The 18,439-nt window shown below is 39.3% G+C and overlaps 1 protein-coding gene across 1 annotated transcript in view; it reads right to left on the reverse strand.

The window, feature by feature from the left end:
* The window catches only part of ATP6AP1 (ATPase H+ transporting accessory protein 1), a 50,116-nt gene extending 34,448 nt beyond the window's left edge, over positions 1-15,668 (reverse strand). The window contains exons 1-5 of the mRNA XM_030960262.1: positions 15,481-15,668; positions 9,165-9,291; positions 8,993-9,061; positions 2,031-2,224; positions 944-987 (exon numbers count right to left, since the gene is read on the reverse strand). Of these exons, the coding sequence (XP_030816122.1) occupies positions 944-987; positions 2,031-2,224; positions 8,993-9,061; positions 9,165-9,291; positions 15,481-15,593 (547 nt within the window). The 5' untranslated portion in view covers positions 15,594-15,668. The remainder of the gene's footprint in view (positions 1-943; positions 988-2,030; positions 2,225-8,992; positions 9,062-9,164; positions 9,292-15,480) is intronic.
* Between the last annotated feature and the right edge of the window lie 2,771 nt (positions 15,669-18,439).

An 18,439-nucleotide genomic window follows, 5' to 3' on the forward strand; every position in this document is an offset into this window, starting at 1 on the left:
TTAAGCCAAGGCTCAGCTACCCAGTGTGCTCTGGGGACAAGAAAATAGAGCAAAATAACTCCTCTGCAATTCAGAGATGAAAACCCAACTGCTTGTTTTAGTATAAAACCCACTCATTTTGGACTAGAACAAAAACAAACAGAAAAGGATGCACAACTAAGGTATTTTCCCCTGTTTTTCAAATCTGCTGCTGATTTTACAGCCCCAGTTCTGAGCAGAAACAGTCATAGCCACTAAGAACACTGTTTAATTATCAGCCCACTACACTGTAAACCTCCAAAACTACCACTTCAGTGATTTGCACACTTTATAATTTGATTTCTAATTTAGAGCAGTAAGTGAAAGCTCTGCAATGAGATGCTTCTCAGTGCCATTTTCATGTATGGCACCTCTTTTTCAAGAGGCATCAGCCAGATGCTAGGCAAGAAACTTTTTTTATAGTATTATATTGAGACATTCATCTTTAACAAGTAGTGTTTAATACACTGCAAAACCAATAAAAGACTGATATCAAAGGCAAAGCAGGCTATCAGTACTGTTTTATAAAGGTTAGAAAAACATTTCCTATTCATGCAGACACGCTTTGCTGAGACCAAGGCCTTGGAATTGCCAGATGAGCCTGGCACCTCCAGCTGCCAGTGAGCAAGGTGAGATCGAAGGAGGCAGCTCAAGCTGCACAGACATGCAGGGCTTGCTCAGAGAGTGAGCAAAGGCCCATGCCTGAAGCAGATGTGAATTTATCAAGCTCACATTTCATGTCACAGACACTTAGAGTCTGATTAAAACTAAGACAGCCAGAGCTTATAAATACTGTAGAAGGGGAGTGGGATAAAAGCCTTTAAATGGTAGTAGCAAAGCAAAGCCTGGGAACTAGAGAATACTACCTGCTCAGGTGAAACCACAAATGGTGAAATGTTAGTTATGTCTAGGTACTATTACTTACCATTTTCCGCAATTGCTTCCAGGGTGGAAATTTCTTTTAAATCACTAGAGAAAAAGAGGGAAGAGGAAATAATTAAAAATCTTTCCTAGGCAAGAATGATATGAATCTGAAATGTATGAAGATACTGATTGATAAAAGGATTACTGTCAGTCCCTCTGTTTTTCTTTCATCTCCTCCTAATGACCCTTTTCTTCTGCAAAGCCATTAAAAATGTAGGACCACATCTTCAGCTGATTCTTAAAGCCCTCAGATTTCCTAGGCAGCAGAGAAGCCATACTACTGACTGTATTTTGGTCAGCCTCTGAGAAGCTTTTTCTCATTTGGTGTTGGTCCCTTGTTTAACATTTGTTCAGGAGCTCTTTAAAATTGTTATCATGCCTCTTTCTGTGTAGTGATGTGACAGCTGGAATTGCATTTGTTTAGGACACATTGATATCTGCACCTTACACCAACATGTACAAATGCCTAAGTAACAAGCTGGGAAGAAGAGTAAGCAGAAGGAGCTCAGCAACCATGCCTTATATTTTCTAAATATACATTCACCTGAAGGAACAGTCTCCCTTTCTCTGTTAGATCACAGCCCTCATGGAGCTGGAAACATGAAGAATTATAACCCTCCCCTTCCTTCCATAACAATGGAAAAGGAGGCTGTTTATTAGCTTCAGGTTTGTCTGTATGTTTATTTGCTTGCTTATTTATCCTGCCAGAATTTTTGACCCCTGGAATGCCTCTAGCAATTAATTCTGCAGGTAAATCATGTGTCAAGTAAAATAATTGAGACTTTCTGCTAAAAAGTGTGTTGCCATTTAGTTTTATTAGCTGCCCCTTTGTTCTCATATAATGAGGCAGACAAAATAGGAATGCCTGACTGCCTTTCTCAACATAATTCATCTATTACACCTGGTAATAAGCTTATCAGGGGACTTTGAGAAACACTGAATTTATCCTTGTAAGAGAAACAATTTTGATAGCCCTACAAGCTTCCACTCTGTTGTTTTTTTTTTAGTTTCCTCAATACAACTGACATTTTCAAAAGCTCTAAAAGTCATGCACACTTGGGTCAGCTCTGCTTGTGATAAGCCCCTACCTGGCAAGTGGTGGTAGCTGAACCACCAGTAAGTTTGGGTTAGATTCATTCACTTCCAGCTGAGAGACATTGAGATTGGTTACATTTGTTAACTTCCAATTTCCTGATTCTTGAAGAACATTCAGGAGATGCTTGGTAGCCTTGCAGTCAACAGCAGGCAAAACTAAAGATGAAGGAGAAGACTGAAGAATTTCCTGTAAAAAATTAGTGAGACGTTTATTTACCTGTTTAATAGTCAGTTGCTTAACAATTAACACAACCTTTTTTATAATGTATCCTTAATTTAACATTCAAGCTTGACTGACGGTGGCTTTCTTGCAGCAAGGTTAAAGCACTCAGTAACACCAAATTTTTTCTGTCTTTTCCACATGTATGGAAGAGGAGAGCTGGATGATGTAGAAGTGCTCAAGCTAAGAGTGTAGTTGTTATGAGCACTGCCAGAAGCAAAGCTCAGACGACTCTAACTAAATGCCCTTGGACGTGAGAAAGATCAGTGTCAGACACCTCCGGTTCCAGCGGCTCCATTCAGTTGAGTCATACTTTGCATAAAAAACACCCTGCATTTGTGTACATCCTGGTGGTACAGCACATGGTACAGAAAAATGTCTAATTTGTAATTAATAATTTTTAAAAGCTGCAGATTTCAGGATCTACACAGACTCCAGACACATACAAACAAAATTCATGTCATACTTTCCACCTTTTTACTCAAAGTACAAATCACAAAGCTCAGGCTGAATTGGTTCAGATAAAGCAGCAGGGTATCATTCACTTTATTTACAAATCTGATGGGTGAGTTCCTGATATGGATACTTGAATAAAGTTAATTGAAAAACATTCTCATTCTTTAAATTTGGAACCTGCATAGCCAAAAAACATCTGTCCTAGATTTTTTCTTGATAATAAAATCAACCTGAAATATTTGGGGAAACAAAATGCAAGACGAAGATTTGAAAATTATCAAAATTAATGTACCCCATATTTAATGTTGTTGTGGGTTGACCCTGGCCTGATGCAGGTACCAACCAAAGCTGCTCTATCATTTCCCTCTTCAACTATGCAAAGGAGAGAAAATAAAAGGCTCATGGGCCGGGGAGAATTCACTAACCAATTACACAAGAAAAACAGTCTTGACTTGGGAAAATTAATTAAACTTATTAACAATCAAATCAGAGTATGATAATAGAAATAAAACAAAAAACACCTTCTACCCACTCCTCTCTTCTTCCAGGCACAACATTACCCATGACTGTCTACCTCCTGCCCTGCAGTGGAGAAGGGGACAGAGAATGGGGTCTGTGATCAGTTCATCACACATTGTCTCTACGCCTCTTCCTCCTTGGGGGGAGGACTCCTCATACTCTTCCCTTGCTCCCACATGGGGTCCCTCCCACGGGAATCAGTCCTCCATGGACTTCTCCAAGGAAAGCCCTTCCCACAGGCTGCAGTTCTTCATGAACTGTTCCACTGTGGGTCCCTCCCATGGGGTGCAGTCCATCAGAAACAGACTGCTCCAGCCTGGGCTCCTCTCTCCACAGGTCCTGCCAGGAGCCTTCCCACAGGGTCACAGCTTCCTTCAGGCCCCCAGCTCTCCTGGCACTGGGTGCTCCATGGGCTGCAGGTGGATCTCTGCTCCCCTGTGTTCCTCCCTGGGCTACAGAGGCAGAGCTGTCACACCACGGGCTGCACCACGGGCTGCAGGCGAATCTCTGCCTGCTCTGCTGCCTGGAGCACCTCCTCCCACCCCTTCCTGTGCTGACCTTGGTACTGGTTTCTCATAAATTCTCACTCTCTTCTCAAAACACAGCTGCTTCTGTGCAGTAACTTCTTCACCTTTTCAAATATGCTGCCGCTGTCTCTGATGGGCTCGGCCCTGGCCAGTGGTGGGTCCCTCTTGGAGCACTGACACTTTTGGACATGGGGGAAGCTTCTGGCAGCTTCTCAAAAAAGCCACCCCTGCAGCCCACCCACTACCAAAGTCTTACCACAGAAACCCAATACAAATATGAATACTAGAAGATAATTTTTCATCGAGTCCTAGTTTACACCTTGTTAACTTTGCTTTTGTGTTTTCTACATTTAAGTCCAGATTAAATCTTTCACTTGATCCAACACTGAGATCTTCAAGCTGTTACAGACTCTCTCTCTCCCTCCCATGCGAGTGTTGTGGTGCTCCTAACACTTTTCTCCTACTATTCATTTGTTCCTTTTTGTCCGTTCTTTGACTGCTTTTCTGACCTGCTCTGTAATCCTTTCTAATTGCTCACATTTTCCTTCCTAGGCAAAGGCTATAGGTACTTTCATATTTCTATAGATGCTCATAAGGTAGGATTATCTGATTTACTAGACTAAGAGAAAAGTAACTGCAGAAATTAAAATAGAGCAGAAAGCACTCATCTTGTGTCGTGTTTGAGTCTGTCTGTGAGTGTTTCAGTGTTTGGTCTTTGAGTAGTGCTTTTAGCACCTCCTGGAAAAAAAAGATAAAACATTTCATTTTGATTTGTTTACAGATTTGAATTTAGACCTCAAATTCTGAGCAAGTCAATGATTTTGTTTTATTTTCAATATTTTAATCCCTTGTCCCATATCAGGAGCCAGAATGGCAACAGCCATTTCATCCAAGGATATTAAGCAGATTACGCATTTAATGTAGAATAAGATACAAAATGTATCATTACTGACTACCATCTTAATTGTGCCTCTGCTCCTAACCAGCGCTGCACTGCCATCTGTCTCAGCTTCCAGCCACTGGTATTCAGCTGCTTTTCATCTGAAAGGGAGACACAGCTGGATATCAGCTCAGCAGCCTCAGGTAGGCAATCTGATCCTATGCCTCTTTGTCCTTCTTGCCATTTGGCAATCGTGCACTTTTCCTTACAATACCCATATGTTGCTTTGCACATTTTAGGATTTCAGCTGCCATGCTTGTTCAAAACATGAAAACTCCAAAAGGGAGTGGAGAATGAAGAGGATATTGAGAAACACCCGATTTTGTATTCTGCTAAAGAAAACCACATAGTAGCTAGGAACAGGAGAGGGACAAGGAGAGAGAGGAAGGGGAAAAGAAGGAAAAGGGGAAGGTTTAATTTTAACTTTCCAATTATTATCTATCCCACAAATTTTTGCGCTGTATCCATGCCCTTCAAATGTATACATAAACCTCTAAGTTACAATTTTAATGAAAATTGATCTGATGTACTTTATGTGATGAAGTGTGTTGCAGCTACAATACAGGAAGTATTGTTGAAAAAACCCCCATGCTGTAATGCATAGTGGGAAACATGACACCATTTTAATTTTTTTTTCTGAGGGTTATAGACAGATCCAAGGGACTGTCAAGAAGAAAACCTGAAGTCCAAGAATGGGAGGAAGCATTCCAAAGAATAAAATACAGACTATAACAATAACAAAGGACTGTCCCAGGGAAAAGGTTGATGTGGCCTTCCCAAAAAAGTTTTGCCTAACAGTTCTGCTGAGGATATCTGAAGGAGTGAATGGGCATCTAGGAAGTTCTAGATGGTACAGTCTGCTTGGACCCGCACAAGGCATTTGGCAGAGTCTTGAAGCAAGGACAACTAAAGAAACTGAGCTGCTTTGGAGAGAGAGGCAGTCTATACAAGAAGGTAGATAAAGAATAGATAAAGATTTAGCAAGTAAGAGGTATAAAAAAATATCTGTTACTGCACTAGGGTCTGTTCTGTTCCATATGTACCTAAACTATCTGATAAAAATTGAGCTAATGAAACTTGCTCATTATGATGACTTTTCCAGGTTAGTAAAGGCAGTGGCTGACTGATGAACTACAAAAGCAGCTTCTGGCACAGCCTCTTGGTCAACTGAGTAACTGGTAAGATTCAATGTAAATTGATTTTAGCACAGTACAGGGTGACAGAAAAACAAACCTAATTTTACATGCACAATAATAGGTATTAGACTCAGAACTGAGTTACCCTTCAGTAATGAAATCTTGAGACTTACAGCAGCTCTTTGAAAATGGTAATTCAGAGGCTGATAGTGATCAGGATGGTAAAAAATAAAATATTAATAGTATTTTAGAAAAAGATAGAGAACAAAACATCATCATGTCACTGAATAAATCTATGATGAACTTTTATCTTGATTATTATGCAGTTCTGTGGAGGTTCCCTTGTCAAAAATAATATAATATAATAAGACTAGAAGAAAGAAAATAAAGACAGTTAAAATTTTGTTAGAACCTGTGTATCACATGTGAATAAATAGTACTGCTCAGTCTATGACCACTGAGTGAGGATAGGATGGAGTTATCACACTACAAGTGGCAATGACTTACAGTCATAATTATGTAGATGCACAGCTGGCCACTAATTGGAGTGTGTTAATATACACTGCAGTTCTAAGGAGCTGAGCATTGTCTAGGGAAAGCCAAAGCTAATATGAAATAAAAATAGTCTGTAGGGTAGGTGATTTCTTGAGAAAGAAGTTCCCCAAATGCTAATCTCTGTATTTTATTATTTAATTTAGAAGTTGTTTGAAAGTTCAAGATAAATTATCTACCTATAAGATTCCATTTGTATGAACTGGAATAAGATTATTTTATTGCATGCAAGCCCATTGATACCAAAATCTCAGAACAGCTGCTAATGCAGCTGAACAAATCAAGTATCTGCAAATGTTTCTGGGGTTTACAAGTCTATAACTCTTTTTCAAATAACACTTTCTTCTTGTAGAACACACGCTGTTCCATGCTCTTATACATTCTAAATGAAATCTCCAGCTTAGGTTTATGAATAAGTTTGCATTTCTGAGGTTCATAAAGGAGGATGCTTGAGAGCAATGGAACATTTATTATAGCTTCACTCATCACTTGTATAATATAGACTGTGTAGGTAAAAAACTTCTGATTATGCAGCATCAAGGATTCTAATTTCCCCAGTGAGAAAATTCAGACCCGACCTTCATTTTGTCCTGTGTTGTGTGAGTATTATTGCAATCTTTCATAGCATGATTAAGAATTGATTTCTTACCCAAAGTATCTCAAGTGGAGTTCAGATAATACAATAGCAACCCAGCAAATTTTTGTAGACTCTGTTATGCCCAACATGGATGACTATAAAGTTCCTTTTCTGGCCCTGAGAACTAAACCCTATGCAATAGATATTGACAAAACTCTCTCTGTGGGCACCCAGGTGAAAAGGAAGTATGCAGTTTATACATCTCATTTGCTTTCACTCACATGAAAGCAAATGAGATTTATAAACTCACTCACCTCACCTCCATCAAACTACACTGGAAAAGCATTAAGATTGCCAAATCCAACAGAACAAATGTAGGAAGTGCTGGAGTTAAGGTGAGCAATTTGTAAAAATAAACTTCCCAGAAACTTCCCAGTTTTAAAGAGGCCATAGTACAGAAAAAATTTTTCAGCTCCAAGACAGAGAGGGAACAGAGACAAAGGCAGAAAAAACCTAGTTGGTGACATTTATTCAGATTGTTAAATACTTGGGTGTAAGTGTTTGACAGAAAAGGATTTACTTAAACATGACCTTGTGTTTAGCTGAGAACCGAGGACCTCCTTCCCAGCCTCACTAGGTCCCAATCCTCTTGTACACCACCTGATTTCTAAACCCATCAGTCTCTGGCCTTATCTCTAGAGTTTAAAGCCTTTAATCTCTATCTACAGTGCTGATGGAGTCCCGATTACAAGGCAAAGAAGAATGTTTTAGGTACTTTGATATGCCTCTTAAACATGGAGGGCCTACTTCAATAAGACCACCACATTATTAGGAACTTGCAATGTCATGCATTGCAATGCATGTCAAAGAGCTGAAATTTAACCACTTTTGTAGTCAGACAGCAACAAAAATTTGCTCTTGACACAGCCTTGCAGAGATGTTAAACCCTGATGAGGTAAGACATAGCAGAGAAGAACCAGCACATCTGCCTGCAGGCACAGCCACTGATCCTCACAGTACAGATGATTATCACTCCCATTCATTCCTCAGAAAACCCATGTAGATACTCTGAATAATTGTTTCTCTTCCAGCATCAGTGTTAAAATGCTCTTATATGACAAAGAGATTAATATCACCAGTTCCACTTATAGAAGGAAGATGTGAGGTTCTTAGATGTAGAGACAGGTCTTATGTGAATATTTATGTATTTAATTACATATAGTGCTTGCTGTGTGGTGCTTGGGAATTTACATTTCCTTGTGTGCTCTGATACCATTTACATTACTAATAGCTCTGTTCATCTTGCACTGCCTCCAGGAATGTCTTTATGACTTCCACAAGTGAACATTTTGTCTAATTACATTTCAATAAACTGTTATGTAAGTACAACCATAGATGCTCTGCACAAAATCCATAAATCTTCTCAGTGAGGACAAAATTTGAAACTGTTGGCTCAGGATGATTCCATCTTAAATTCTGTGCCTAGGGTTTATTTCAAGTTAATCAACTACCATTATATTTTTCATGAAGATTAGGGCAATATAGCATCTATATATTAAGTAATATTTTAACTTAACACAAATATAAAACAGTTAACTCCCAGAATGAGCTTCAATTTCTGTAAAAACAAAATAGATATTAAATTCTGAAAATAAGAAAAAATTATTGGTTCCCATAAGTTCTTTTCTTCCTATGGCTTCAAAACAGAATTTTGGGGTGTTGGCCTGGAAGTTTATATTGTTTTTTACAATAGAAAATTGCAGCATATTTAAGAACAATTTTATCAGTTATGATGAATTGTGAAAACTCAGTCTTTAAAAACATAATAGCTACAAAGCATGTATCTGCAAACTCAGTTTATTTCCTTTAACACATCTGCTTAAACTGGAATAATCTCAATAATTTAAACGGGAAGTCTTCTGCAACTCAGTGCCCTTTTCCCAGTTATTTTCTCTATGTGTCTTTCTTACATCTTTCTTTGTCTTTCTAAATACTGCACATAAAGAAATAAATGAGATAAATGCTTGCCTGAACATTTTGAAACGGATTCTTGTTGCCATAGGATTCACTGAAGTATGTGAAGTCATCTATGCTAAGCTGAAAAACAAAGAGAGTAGGTTGGTGAGAAGGAGCCATGGCATCTCATTTGGGTACAGACTTGTGCTCAGTATTGGTGAGGGAAAAAAAATGGTTTACATACCCTATCTTGCAGGAACAAGACGAGATTTCTGGAGTTCTGGGTAAGAAGAGGTTGCAAGAGTGCTGTCAGCTCCTGTTCTGAGACAACTTTTCCTTCATGCACTGCAGTGTCTGGATTCCACTGTGATCTACAAAGGAATAATTCCTTTTTCTGTAGAATTTTCTGCCAATGATGACACCTTTCTTTAAATATGCAGCAGCAGCTAATGAAATCATCATGTTTAAGATCAACTTTGCAGTTCAGTTTACTTTCATTCTACTCAAGAGAATAAGATTTTCCTTGTTTATGCCTGTATCAAATTGACTGTATTACAGTAAGAATGAATAAGACTAATGTCTCTCTCTATTTTCTTGTTTGTGTACAACAGCAGAGTTGCATCTTTCCATAAAAAGTTACTTACTAAGTGCATTGAAGAAGAATATGTTGAAAACATTCAGAGAGAATTCCCAGATGGCATCCCAACTCCCAAAACACTTTGCAGTGCTGACACATGGAGGTCAGGAGGAGTAGAACTCAGACTAGATCACAAGTTGTCTTAAACTTTTTTTTAATAGAACTTTTGTTAGTAGAAGTGTCTTACAGTGCCATTGTACACAGGTTGTCTCCTAAGGTTTTCATGATGAAGGAACCATTCTACAGAAGCCACTCAGAAAAGCCACCTTTCCAGCAGCAGGAGCTCTCCTGAATGGAATGACTCAAAGCACCCAGCCTTTTGCCAACCTTGCCACAACTCTTTTGCCAACTTGTCACTATGAGGACTGGACAGAGAAATAACTCATCTATTTAGTCCTGCTGCTACAGGAAACAGGCAAAACAAGAGGTGGCATTATTCTTTCAACACCTCATTGGGATTTTAACAGTATGCAACATGGGTCTATAGGGATGAAACTTTTTATGAACATTTCTATCCTAAGTGTTTTGACTAATAAAAATTGTCTTTGGAAAAACAAATTGAACTTGATGCATAATCTTCCATCTTTGCCCAGGTACACATCAATTGCTAAAACCTGAGAAAACAGGTTTTAGCAATTGATGACACTCTAACTGCTTCTAATTACAATGAGTTGAATGTAGGCAATTGTTGTGTGCTCTAACATCATTTATTATTGATTGCAATTTGATCAAGTTGAGATAAAAGCTAAATTTTCTAACCCAAAGCAATTTGCAAATGACCATTGCACAGCAAGCTTTTATGAATGAGAACAACCTTTGCAGTCCTTTAAAATGGAGGAAGAACAGCGTTAATGAACACATACGTGGGATTCAATGAGGTTTTTTTGATAAAGAAAATCTAAATTGCACTCCAAGTCCTCCCTGTAATTCCAATGAAGATTGCTGAAAGTGAATCAAAGGTGTCAAATTGCACTCATGGCAGAGGTCAAACCAGCACAGTCCAGCAGCACCAGGTGATCCCCACCTCACTTTGGACTTCGGGCTTTGGAAAAGCATGAGAGCAAACTCTGTATATGGAAGACTCCTTCAGGACAACGTGCTGGAGATGTGAAAATTAAATTCTAGTAGAACTTTTGCCTGCCACTTTACAAGCTTTAGAAATAAATCTTTCTGAGATGAAGGAAATGGTTTTTTATTGGTTGGAATTATCTGATTTTTTTTAGTTTTACTCAGCATCTTTGCTTTGTTAATTTGTGCTTGGAAATCCACATTAACTTATATTTATGAACATAAACAACTGAGAAATTGCAACAGGCATGCCTCAACTTTTCAGAGAAGACAAACATCACAATTTAAAAAAATTAAGTATAATCTTTTAAATGAATATATTTGAAAACACAGGAAGTCCCAAAGATTCTGAACGACTCTTCAGGAACTGACTGCGATACTGACTTTGTGCCTTGCATGGCCACATCAAAATACTAATGATATTAAAGAAAAAGCAGATAGAACAAATTAAAAGATGATAAAAAATGGCTTGTGTGAAAGAAAATGACACTGAATATCTTGGTATATTTATTAAAAAAAGAAACCTAAATAAATCTATTTCATACCTAATCTTAGAAAAATGAAGCTTTTGAGAGCTTTGGGGACTTGCAATTAAGACTAAAAAGTAACAAAAGCACATCAAACAAAACGAAATTATCTGCAGCAGCACAATGATAAAGGCTTTTGCTGTGAACCCTAAACCTCAGAAGTTTAATGATCCTCTTTCAAAACATACTTGCTTCTAAGAAATTCCCTGTTCCTTGAAGCAGTCCTTGTTAGCTATCTAACCTTGAAAACACCTTTTGTGACACTTCTTAACTTTCAAGCAGTCAACTTTAGTAACTTCATCATCAAAAAAAAAATCTACATCAGTTGATTAGTAATTCTATTAAAATGCAGCATTTGTCTAATACTTGTATTCACAACATTATGCATACATTTATTTTGCTGCTTTTTAACAGTTTGCTGAGCACTATGCATGGCAGTAGGGAAGGCTACATCCTTCACTGAGGGAGCTGTTGCTGTCTGCTTGGTGCAACAACATTCTCAGCCTGGCTCAGACAGGAAATAGAACCACAGAAACATTTAGGCTGGAAGAGACCTCTAAAATCATCAAGTCCGACTGTCAATCCAGCACTGCCATGTCCACCACTAAAACATGTGCCTAAGTGCAACATCCACCTGTTTTTAGAACATTTCCAGCTGACTCAACCACTTCCCTGTTCCAATGCCTGACCACACTTGCAGTGAAGAATTTTTTCCTAATATCCAACCCAAACTTCCCCTGGTGCAACTTGAGGTTTCCTTTTATCCAATCACTTGCTAGTTGGGAGAAGAGACCAACCCCCACCCGGCTAGAGCCTGCTTTTGGAGAGTTGTAGAGAGTGATAAGGTCTCCCCTCATCCCCTTTTCTCCAGGCTTAACATCCCCAGGTCCCTCAGCCACTCCTCACAAGGCTTGTGCCCCAACCCCAACCAGCTTCCTTGCCTGGTCAGCACTGGGTGCTTTACTGGGAGCTGCAGGGTGAAAGGGAGATCTTTGAGTGCCAGGGGCTCCTGGATACAGCGAGGAGGAGCTTCCCTGAACGCAGCCAAGCAGCTCATCCCACTGAACTGCTCACCTCAGTGATGGATGAATGGTGTGGAACCGGCAGCATGCCAACACACATATTGATTGCTCTTGTTGACTGCTCACACAGACTCTTGTGCCCAGAGACACACAGCCTCCTACAGCCATCCATGGGCCAAGTGGGCTCCCTGCCACGGCACCAGCGGGGCTCCAAATGACAAGCATCTCTGCTAATGGATGTGTGCAGAAGTACACAGCTTTAAGGAATCCTAAGGAAGCTTTAAATTTGAGGAAACTTAAAACTCAACTGCTCTCTCTTTCCTCCAGCAGTCAAACAGTGCCCTAAAGAAAGTGAGGAAAGCAAGTTTAGCTTGATATTTTGCTCCTTTCTTATACCTCACTGTTCTGACATGACAACATTATGCTCTTTCCTGAACTGTATTCTTTCTGGAATTTGAGCGATTGGGTTGATGGAAGCAAAGATTTCAAGATTTCCTGTATCTGGACCCACTAGAAGGGCAGATGGGAAGACAACAAGGCTTCTAGAGGTCTAACTCATGATTACATTTTTGCTTTGTAGCTGGCCTCAGAACTCTTTCCTACAAGTTACTCTTGTCAGTTGTCTCTATCAGCCACCTTGTGATTACCATGTAAGAAATCATGTTTTCCCCTGCTCAGGAGAAGCAAAATAGCTTTCATGCTGGCACACAGTGTCTCCATAGGCATCCAATAAAATCAAGCAAAAAAAAAAAAAATTCCTTTCTGTGTTACACCTTCTTTCAGTAGATTTATCAGTAAAGTCCCTGTAGTTTAGGAAACAGTACAAATGTACTAACTGGCATTAAGACTTTCTCAAAGTCACTTATAACCTGGGTATGCCAGAAAAGTATTATCTTCCCTGTATAAGCATAGCATAAAAAAGGAAGTAATATATTTTAAAAGACTGTAGGCAAAAATCATTCCTAAAACAAACACATGAAGGGGCAATTACAAAAGCTAATTTTAATGAATTTATTTTCTCAAACCCCTTCTCTTTATCTGTGGAAGGAAATTCTTCTGAATATTAGTTCAAAATGGATAAATCAATTTTTTTCTGTGTATCATATGCAAGAAGAGCCTTTCAACCTTCCCTCCTTCAAAAACCTAACCAGGGAATATTAGTTTAAAGGCTGATTTAAAATAAAGGTCAAATTTTCCACACCAAAGTTATTTGAAGAACATCCAGTGACATATTCTTTTGTGAAAAGCAGGACAGTGTGACATACTGAGTTAGTCCAGAGTTGAATTGAGAAAGAATGTTGTTTTTTAAAAAAACACTTTTCTCGAAGTAGGGATCTGCATTTTACTTTCTAGAGGAAAGAGGTATTTGATTTACTAATGTCTCTGTGAGAACTGGTATCACACTTCCCATTGCTTTGTGCACTGCATGTGTTTGTCAGCTGTGGGTTTCACCTCTGTCTGGCATCTAACATAATCTTTAATAGCATGAATACAGTATAGTAATAATGCATAAAAGAGACTGTCACATTCTCTAATACAGCTGTCCTGAGACATGGCTTGGCAAACACTGGCTAGTTCTAAATTAGAACAAAATGTAGTATCCTTCAATTATTCAATATCAAATCCTAACAGATAACCTGGGAAAGAGTGATGGAATAGATCAGTGAATCACAACTTCTGTTGATTAATGAATTGCTGAACTTTTATACTGGTGGGACATGTTCCTACAGAGTGAAGAGATATCCACAGATATCCATAATTAACTGTGATTCTCTAGTTAACTTTTCTAAGACTCTTAATAGTAATTTCCAAATTTCATAGGCCTGTGGATGACACACTGCAAACCTCGCATCACTGGGAAGTACCAAATGTAAAGCACAGACTTAGGGGTTAGCAACAGGAAATTGTTGTTAGTGTTACTTTGTCTTACAAAATAACGAAAAACTTCTTTTCAGTTCCTTCATAGACCTTCGCCAGAACTAATTTTGGCCCCACAAGAACTTCAGCTTTCAGAATGCAAATATCATGGTTGGAGGAATACTTACTCCACAAAATGTTGTATTCCTGGAGACATGAAACTGTTTACCCAGTCCAGTATCCTGATTTTCTGCTCTGGATTTGTATAAACCAGAAAAATCTGCAGTAGAACAAGCTGCTAATTGCATCTTGATGGAAAGTCTGCTTTTATGACCACATGGGACTAAGTGATAAGATCTTGTTTATATATACAGCAGGTATGTTTTTTATATAAACCAGGAAGTAGGACAAAGGAAGCACTGATCTTAGATGCTTAGAATCACTTTTAACCTAAGAACAATGCCTTCCAACATTTACTTTGCTTTTAAATACAGGGGTATTACACAGGGGTAATACACCCATATGAGTCCTGTCTTATACAGTGGTGAATCACTATGTATTTTGAATATAAAATTGCCTTGATGTTGAAACTTTTTTTTTCTTTTAGGGGGAGAAAAAAAGTGAAAGCTATAAAATCAAACTTTTTCAAAACATGCAGATTTCCATATGCAGAGTTTCAGGTTTTGGAAATCCACAAAAGATGAGTAAACATATAGCAAAGGTGGTTAATAAGTGGTAATTAATTTTTCTGACAACTTTATATATTCAGTATCCACCTGAAACTACGGCATTGCCCAAGCTGCCATATTTCTGGAAATCCCAAGTAAAGGTACAAATCTTTAAAGTGATCATGAATAAAATTCCTGGTTGGAAAGAAAGAGGACTATTCCTGGTTCTTTCAAAAAAGCTTGAGAGTCCTATTTTATAAGTATATGCAAACCCCTGAATTTCATGTGTCTCTGGATCTGTCAAGACTGCAGTTGTTTCTAACATCTGATGCATATACATACAGCAATGTACTTAAGAACCTGTATTTAAATGAACATTAAAGTGAAAAGTCAGGGTTCAGAAGTTAGGAAATCTAAGGCTTAAAAACCTACAATAGAGCTTTTGGTCAGCTCACAGTTTTTGTGCCACTGCCTTATGTTGTGGATTTAAGCCATAACATCTCTAACAGTAGAGTTCAAAGATGCTTTAGGGTGAATAAAGCACATCTACTTCAGATTAGCTTACAGAATTCACTTTCTTCTTGCTCAGCTTAGAACACTAAAATTATAAATAAAAATGGGTAAAATCATCTGTTGGCTTGTTTGATGGCCAAGGTGCAAACTTATTTATAGGTTAATTTACTGCCCAGAGCTGATTTACCACATTCGGTGGCACACTCTATTCTGTGCAGACACACAGAGCAGAAGCAAAACAGGGATACACTTCGATTCGATCTCTTACCTCCGAGTTGACCAAAGCAGCATCGGCACATGATGCCCGGCCAGGGACGCGTGGAGCAGCGGGGCAAGGGAGGCCAGGAGCAGGGCTGGAGCGGCGGGGCACGGCCGTGCCATGGCTCGGGGAGCGCCCAGGGAGAGCCGGGCACAGGCAGAGCCCGGCCGTGCGCACAGCCGCACTTCCCGCTCGGGCTCTGCAGCCGGACCCAGCCGCGCCGAGGGCTGACGCTGCTCCCCGACAGCAGGGGGACTTCACAACACCGACTTCCTTCGCCCGAACTTGGGAGTTACTCCTGTTTTTAATACTTTCAGGTTTGTGATTGAAACAGCTCGTAAAAAGCAGTGAAAGCATTGTCAGTTTCCTCTAACCTTCAAGTGCAAGGGAGAGTCATGAAGTCCAAACTCCTGTCCTAAGCAGGCTGATAACACTTATGTAACTTCAAAATGGAGTTTACAGAAAAGTTTTCTGTACTGCACAAAATATATTCTGCAGAACTTCTATCTTCTTCCCCTGCTACATATTATCATGTCCCTCAGCTTAGTTTTTTCACATGTATTGAGATCTGGCGTCACACATTTGGGTGTTGACAGGTTTGAAATCTGCAACAAACTGCAGATTCCAGCAAGAAGGAAGTGAGAGAAAATGGCACGTTCAGAGCCACTGAAACACAGAATTGTTAAGCTATCTTGCACGGAGCAATGCTGCCCCAGAAATCAAAAATATTTTAAGTCAGGGGCAAATTATAATCACTCCAGAATGTGACAGGACTTCAGTATTTCACAACTCATGTGAGAACAAAATAGTCTTAGAGAATTCCTTCATGCCCGGAAGCAAATTGCTCTGGGACGCTTTTTTTGTGGCTGCCAAACACTGAGCAGTTTCTACACCTTGTGACTACATTAGGCAGCAGCAGCCTGGGCACATGTTTGGCTCTGGGCACAAATGCCTCCTCACCATGAGAACAGGATGTTAGAGATCATACATAAAAGAAGTTATGAGCTATGTTAAAATGAGTTGTGTTAAGGGAAAAAAAAAGGAAGCACAGTGAAAACTGTACAAGATGACGGAGAGGTCAGAAGACATGCATGACTAAATCTGAGCACATATAGCCAGATCAGTTAAATCTACTTGTCTTGAATCACAGTATATTGTTATAGTGTGGTTGCCTAATATAAGACAATTTGTTCATCAACTCAATCTGAAATCTGATTTCACAGAAAAAAAATCATTTTAAGGGTAGCAATAAAACATTGTCATGTTTCTTTTCTTCTCCATGTTACCTTTACATAATGCAGAATTTAACGGTACTTTTTCCTCTTAACCTCAGAGATATATTAGAAATCCCATCTGTTCCCTTTAACAAGCCAGTATGTGTGTTTGTCTTACCTGTACAGACAGCAAACCAGACCTCAAAGACAGAGGTAGAAACAGAAGCACCTAGACAGAATAAAGGAATTGCAGGATTTCCAACAAAACTCAATTTTGCAGGACAATATTTGACACAGTAACCAAATCACAAACTGTTACAAAAACATCACCCTAAGCCCTACATCAGATGCACAAATAGTCTGCAGATCTGATCACATTCAGAAGAGCCAGCTGGGTTCACAAATCCATGGTTTATTGAATGTAGCTTCTTTGGGATTGCTGGTGACAAAAGCAGCTGCTGCAGAATACATTGCATTAACAATATGACTGCAATCACAAGTTTAATTTCCTGTGTCAATACTCAGCATAACTGATGACCCAAGACTTACCAAAAGGCATCCTTTTTGTGGAGAGTGAGAAAGACAAGCCTGTCAATCTGTCCCTTAAAATTTTATGTCAAATTCTCATCCCTCACTGAGGTACAAAATTAAGGTACATTTTATACCTTAATAACCACTATTGTGCAAAGCACTGTTGGTGGGACTGTGGTCAAACCTTCCACTCTCTGCATTGTATGGAATATTTGCTGGTAGGAGGTATACTTGGTTTGTACAAAACATTTCTGGGCATCAAATGGAACACAGCCACATGGTTTCTACCCTCACTTCCCGTTCCTCCCCACGGCTGCGGCAACACAAACCACAGGACTCCGCCTGGGTTCCGTCACATCCTGAGCTCTGCCATCTCTTCAGTGCTGTGTGCTTTCAACACACACCAGTGAGATGCACAGCTGGGGGGTATACTCTGTATTCTGCCTTACAGAAACAATCTTAAATCTTCTTGAAACATAACCAGAGTGTTTTCTCTCAGATTACCATATCACTTATGAACAAACTTTTAACTGAAAACAAACTGACTTTTCCTTTTTAATATTTCCGCACGAACCACAGTTTGGGAACAACTGAAGTGAAAAAAGCTTTGAAAAAAAGGAACAAGAAGAGCCTATTGAGTGGGATTTTAATTTGCTTCACTAAGTAAATTTAGCTCACAAATATATCTGCATATATTTTCTCCTTTTTCTTCACTCCTAAAAATAGTGGGTTTTTGGACACTGATTTGAAGGATGACAGTTACAAGACGCTTATTTTGTGGAAAAGCATGTTCCAAATATTAGTCAAGCATCCAACTGACTGTACTTCCAGCACAAATTTTTAACTATTTACACAAAAGTTTTCACAGCGTGACTAAATGGCACTGCCAGGAAAGAGCTACTGGTGGTGGTGAATGGAGTTCACACTGATCTGGCACACAGCCACCAGTGGTGTTCCCCAGGGCTCACTACTGGGGCCAATCCTGATTAATGTCTTTACCAATGACCTGGAGGGGGGGATCTGTTGCCTCAGGATGACAAAAGAGAATGATGTGGGGGAGCATGTCCAGAGAAGGGCAGTGAAGCTAGTGAAGAGTTGAGAGAGACAAGAGAAGATGGCCTCAATTTGCACCAGAAGAGATTCATGTCGGATAATAGGAAAAAATTCTTCACAGAAAGGGTGGTCAAGCTTTGGAAGAAGATGCCCAGGGGAGTGGTGGAGTC

The sequence above is a fragment of the Camarhynchus parvulus genome, chromosome 1A, assembly GCF_901933205.1.
Source record: "Camarhynchus parvulus chromosome 1A, STF_HiC, whole genome shotgun sequence".
Classification (NCBI taxonomy): Eukaryota; Metazoa; Chordata; class Aves; order Passeriformes; family Thraupidae; genus Camarhynchus; species Camarhynchus parvulus.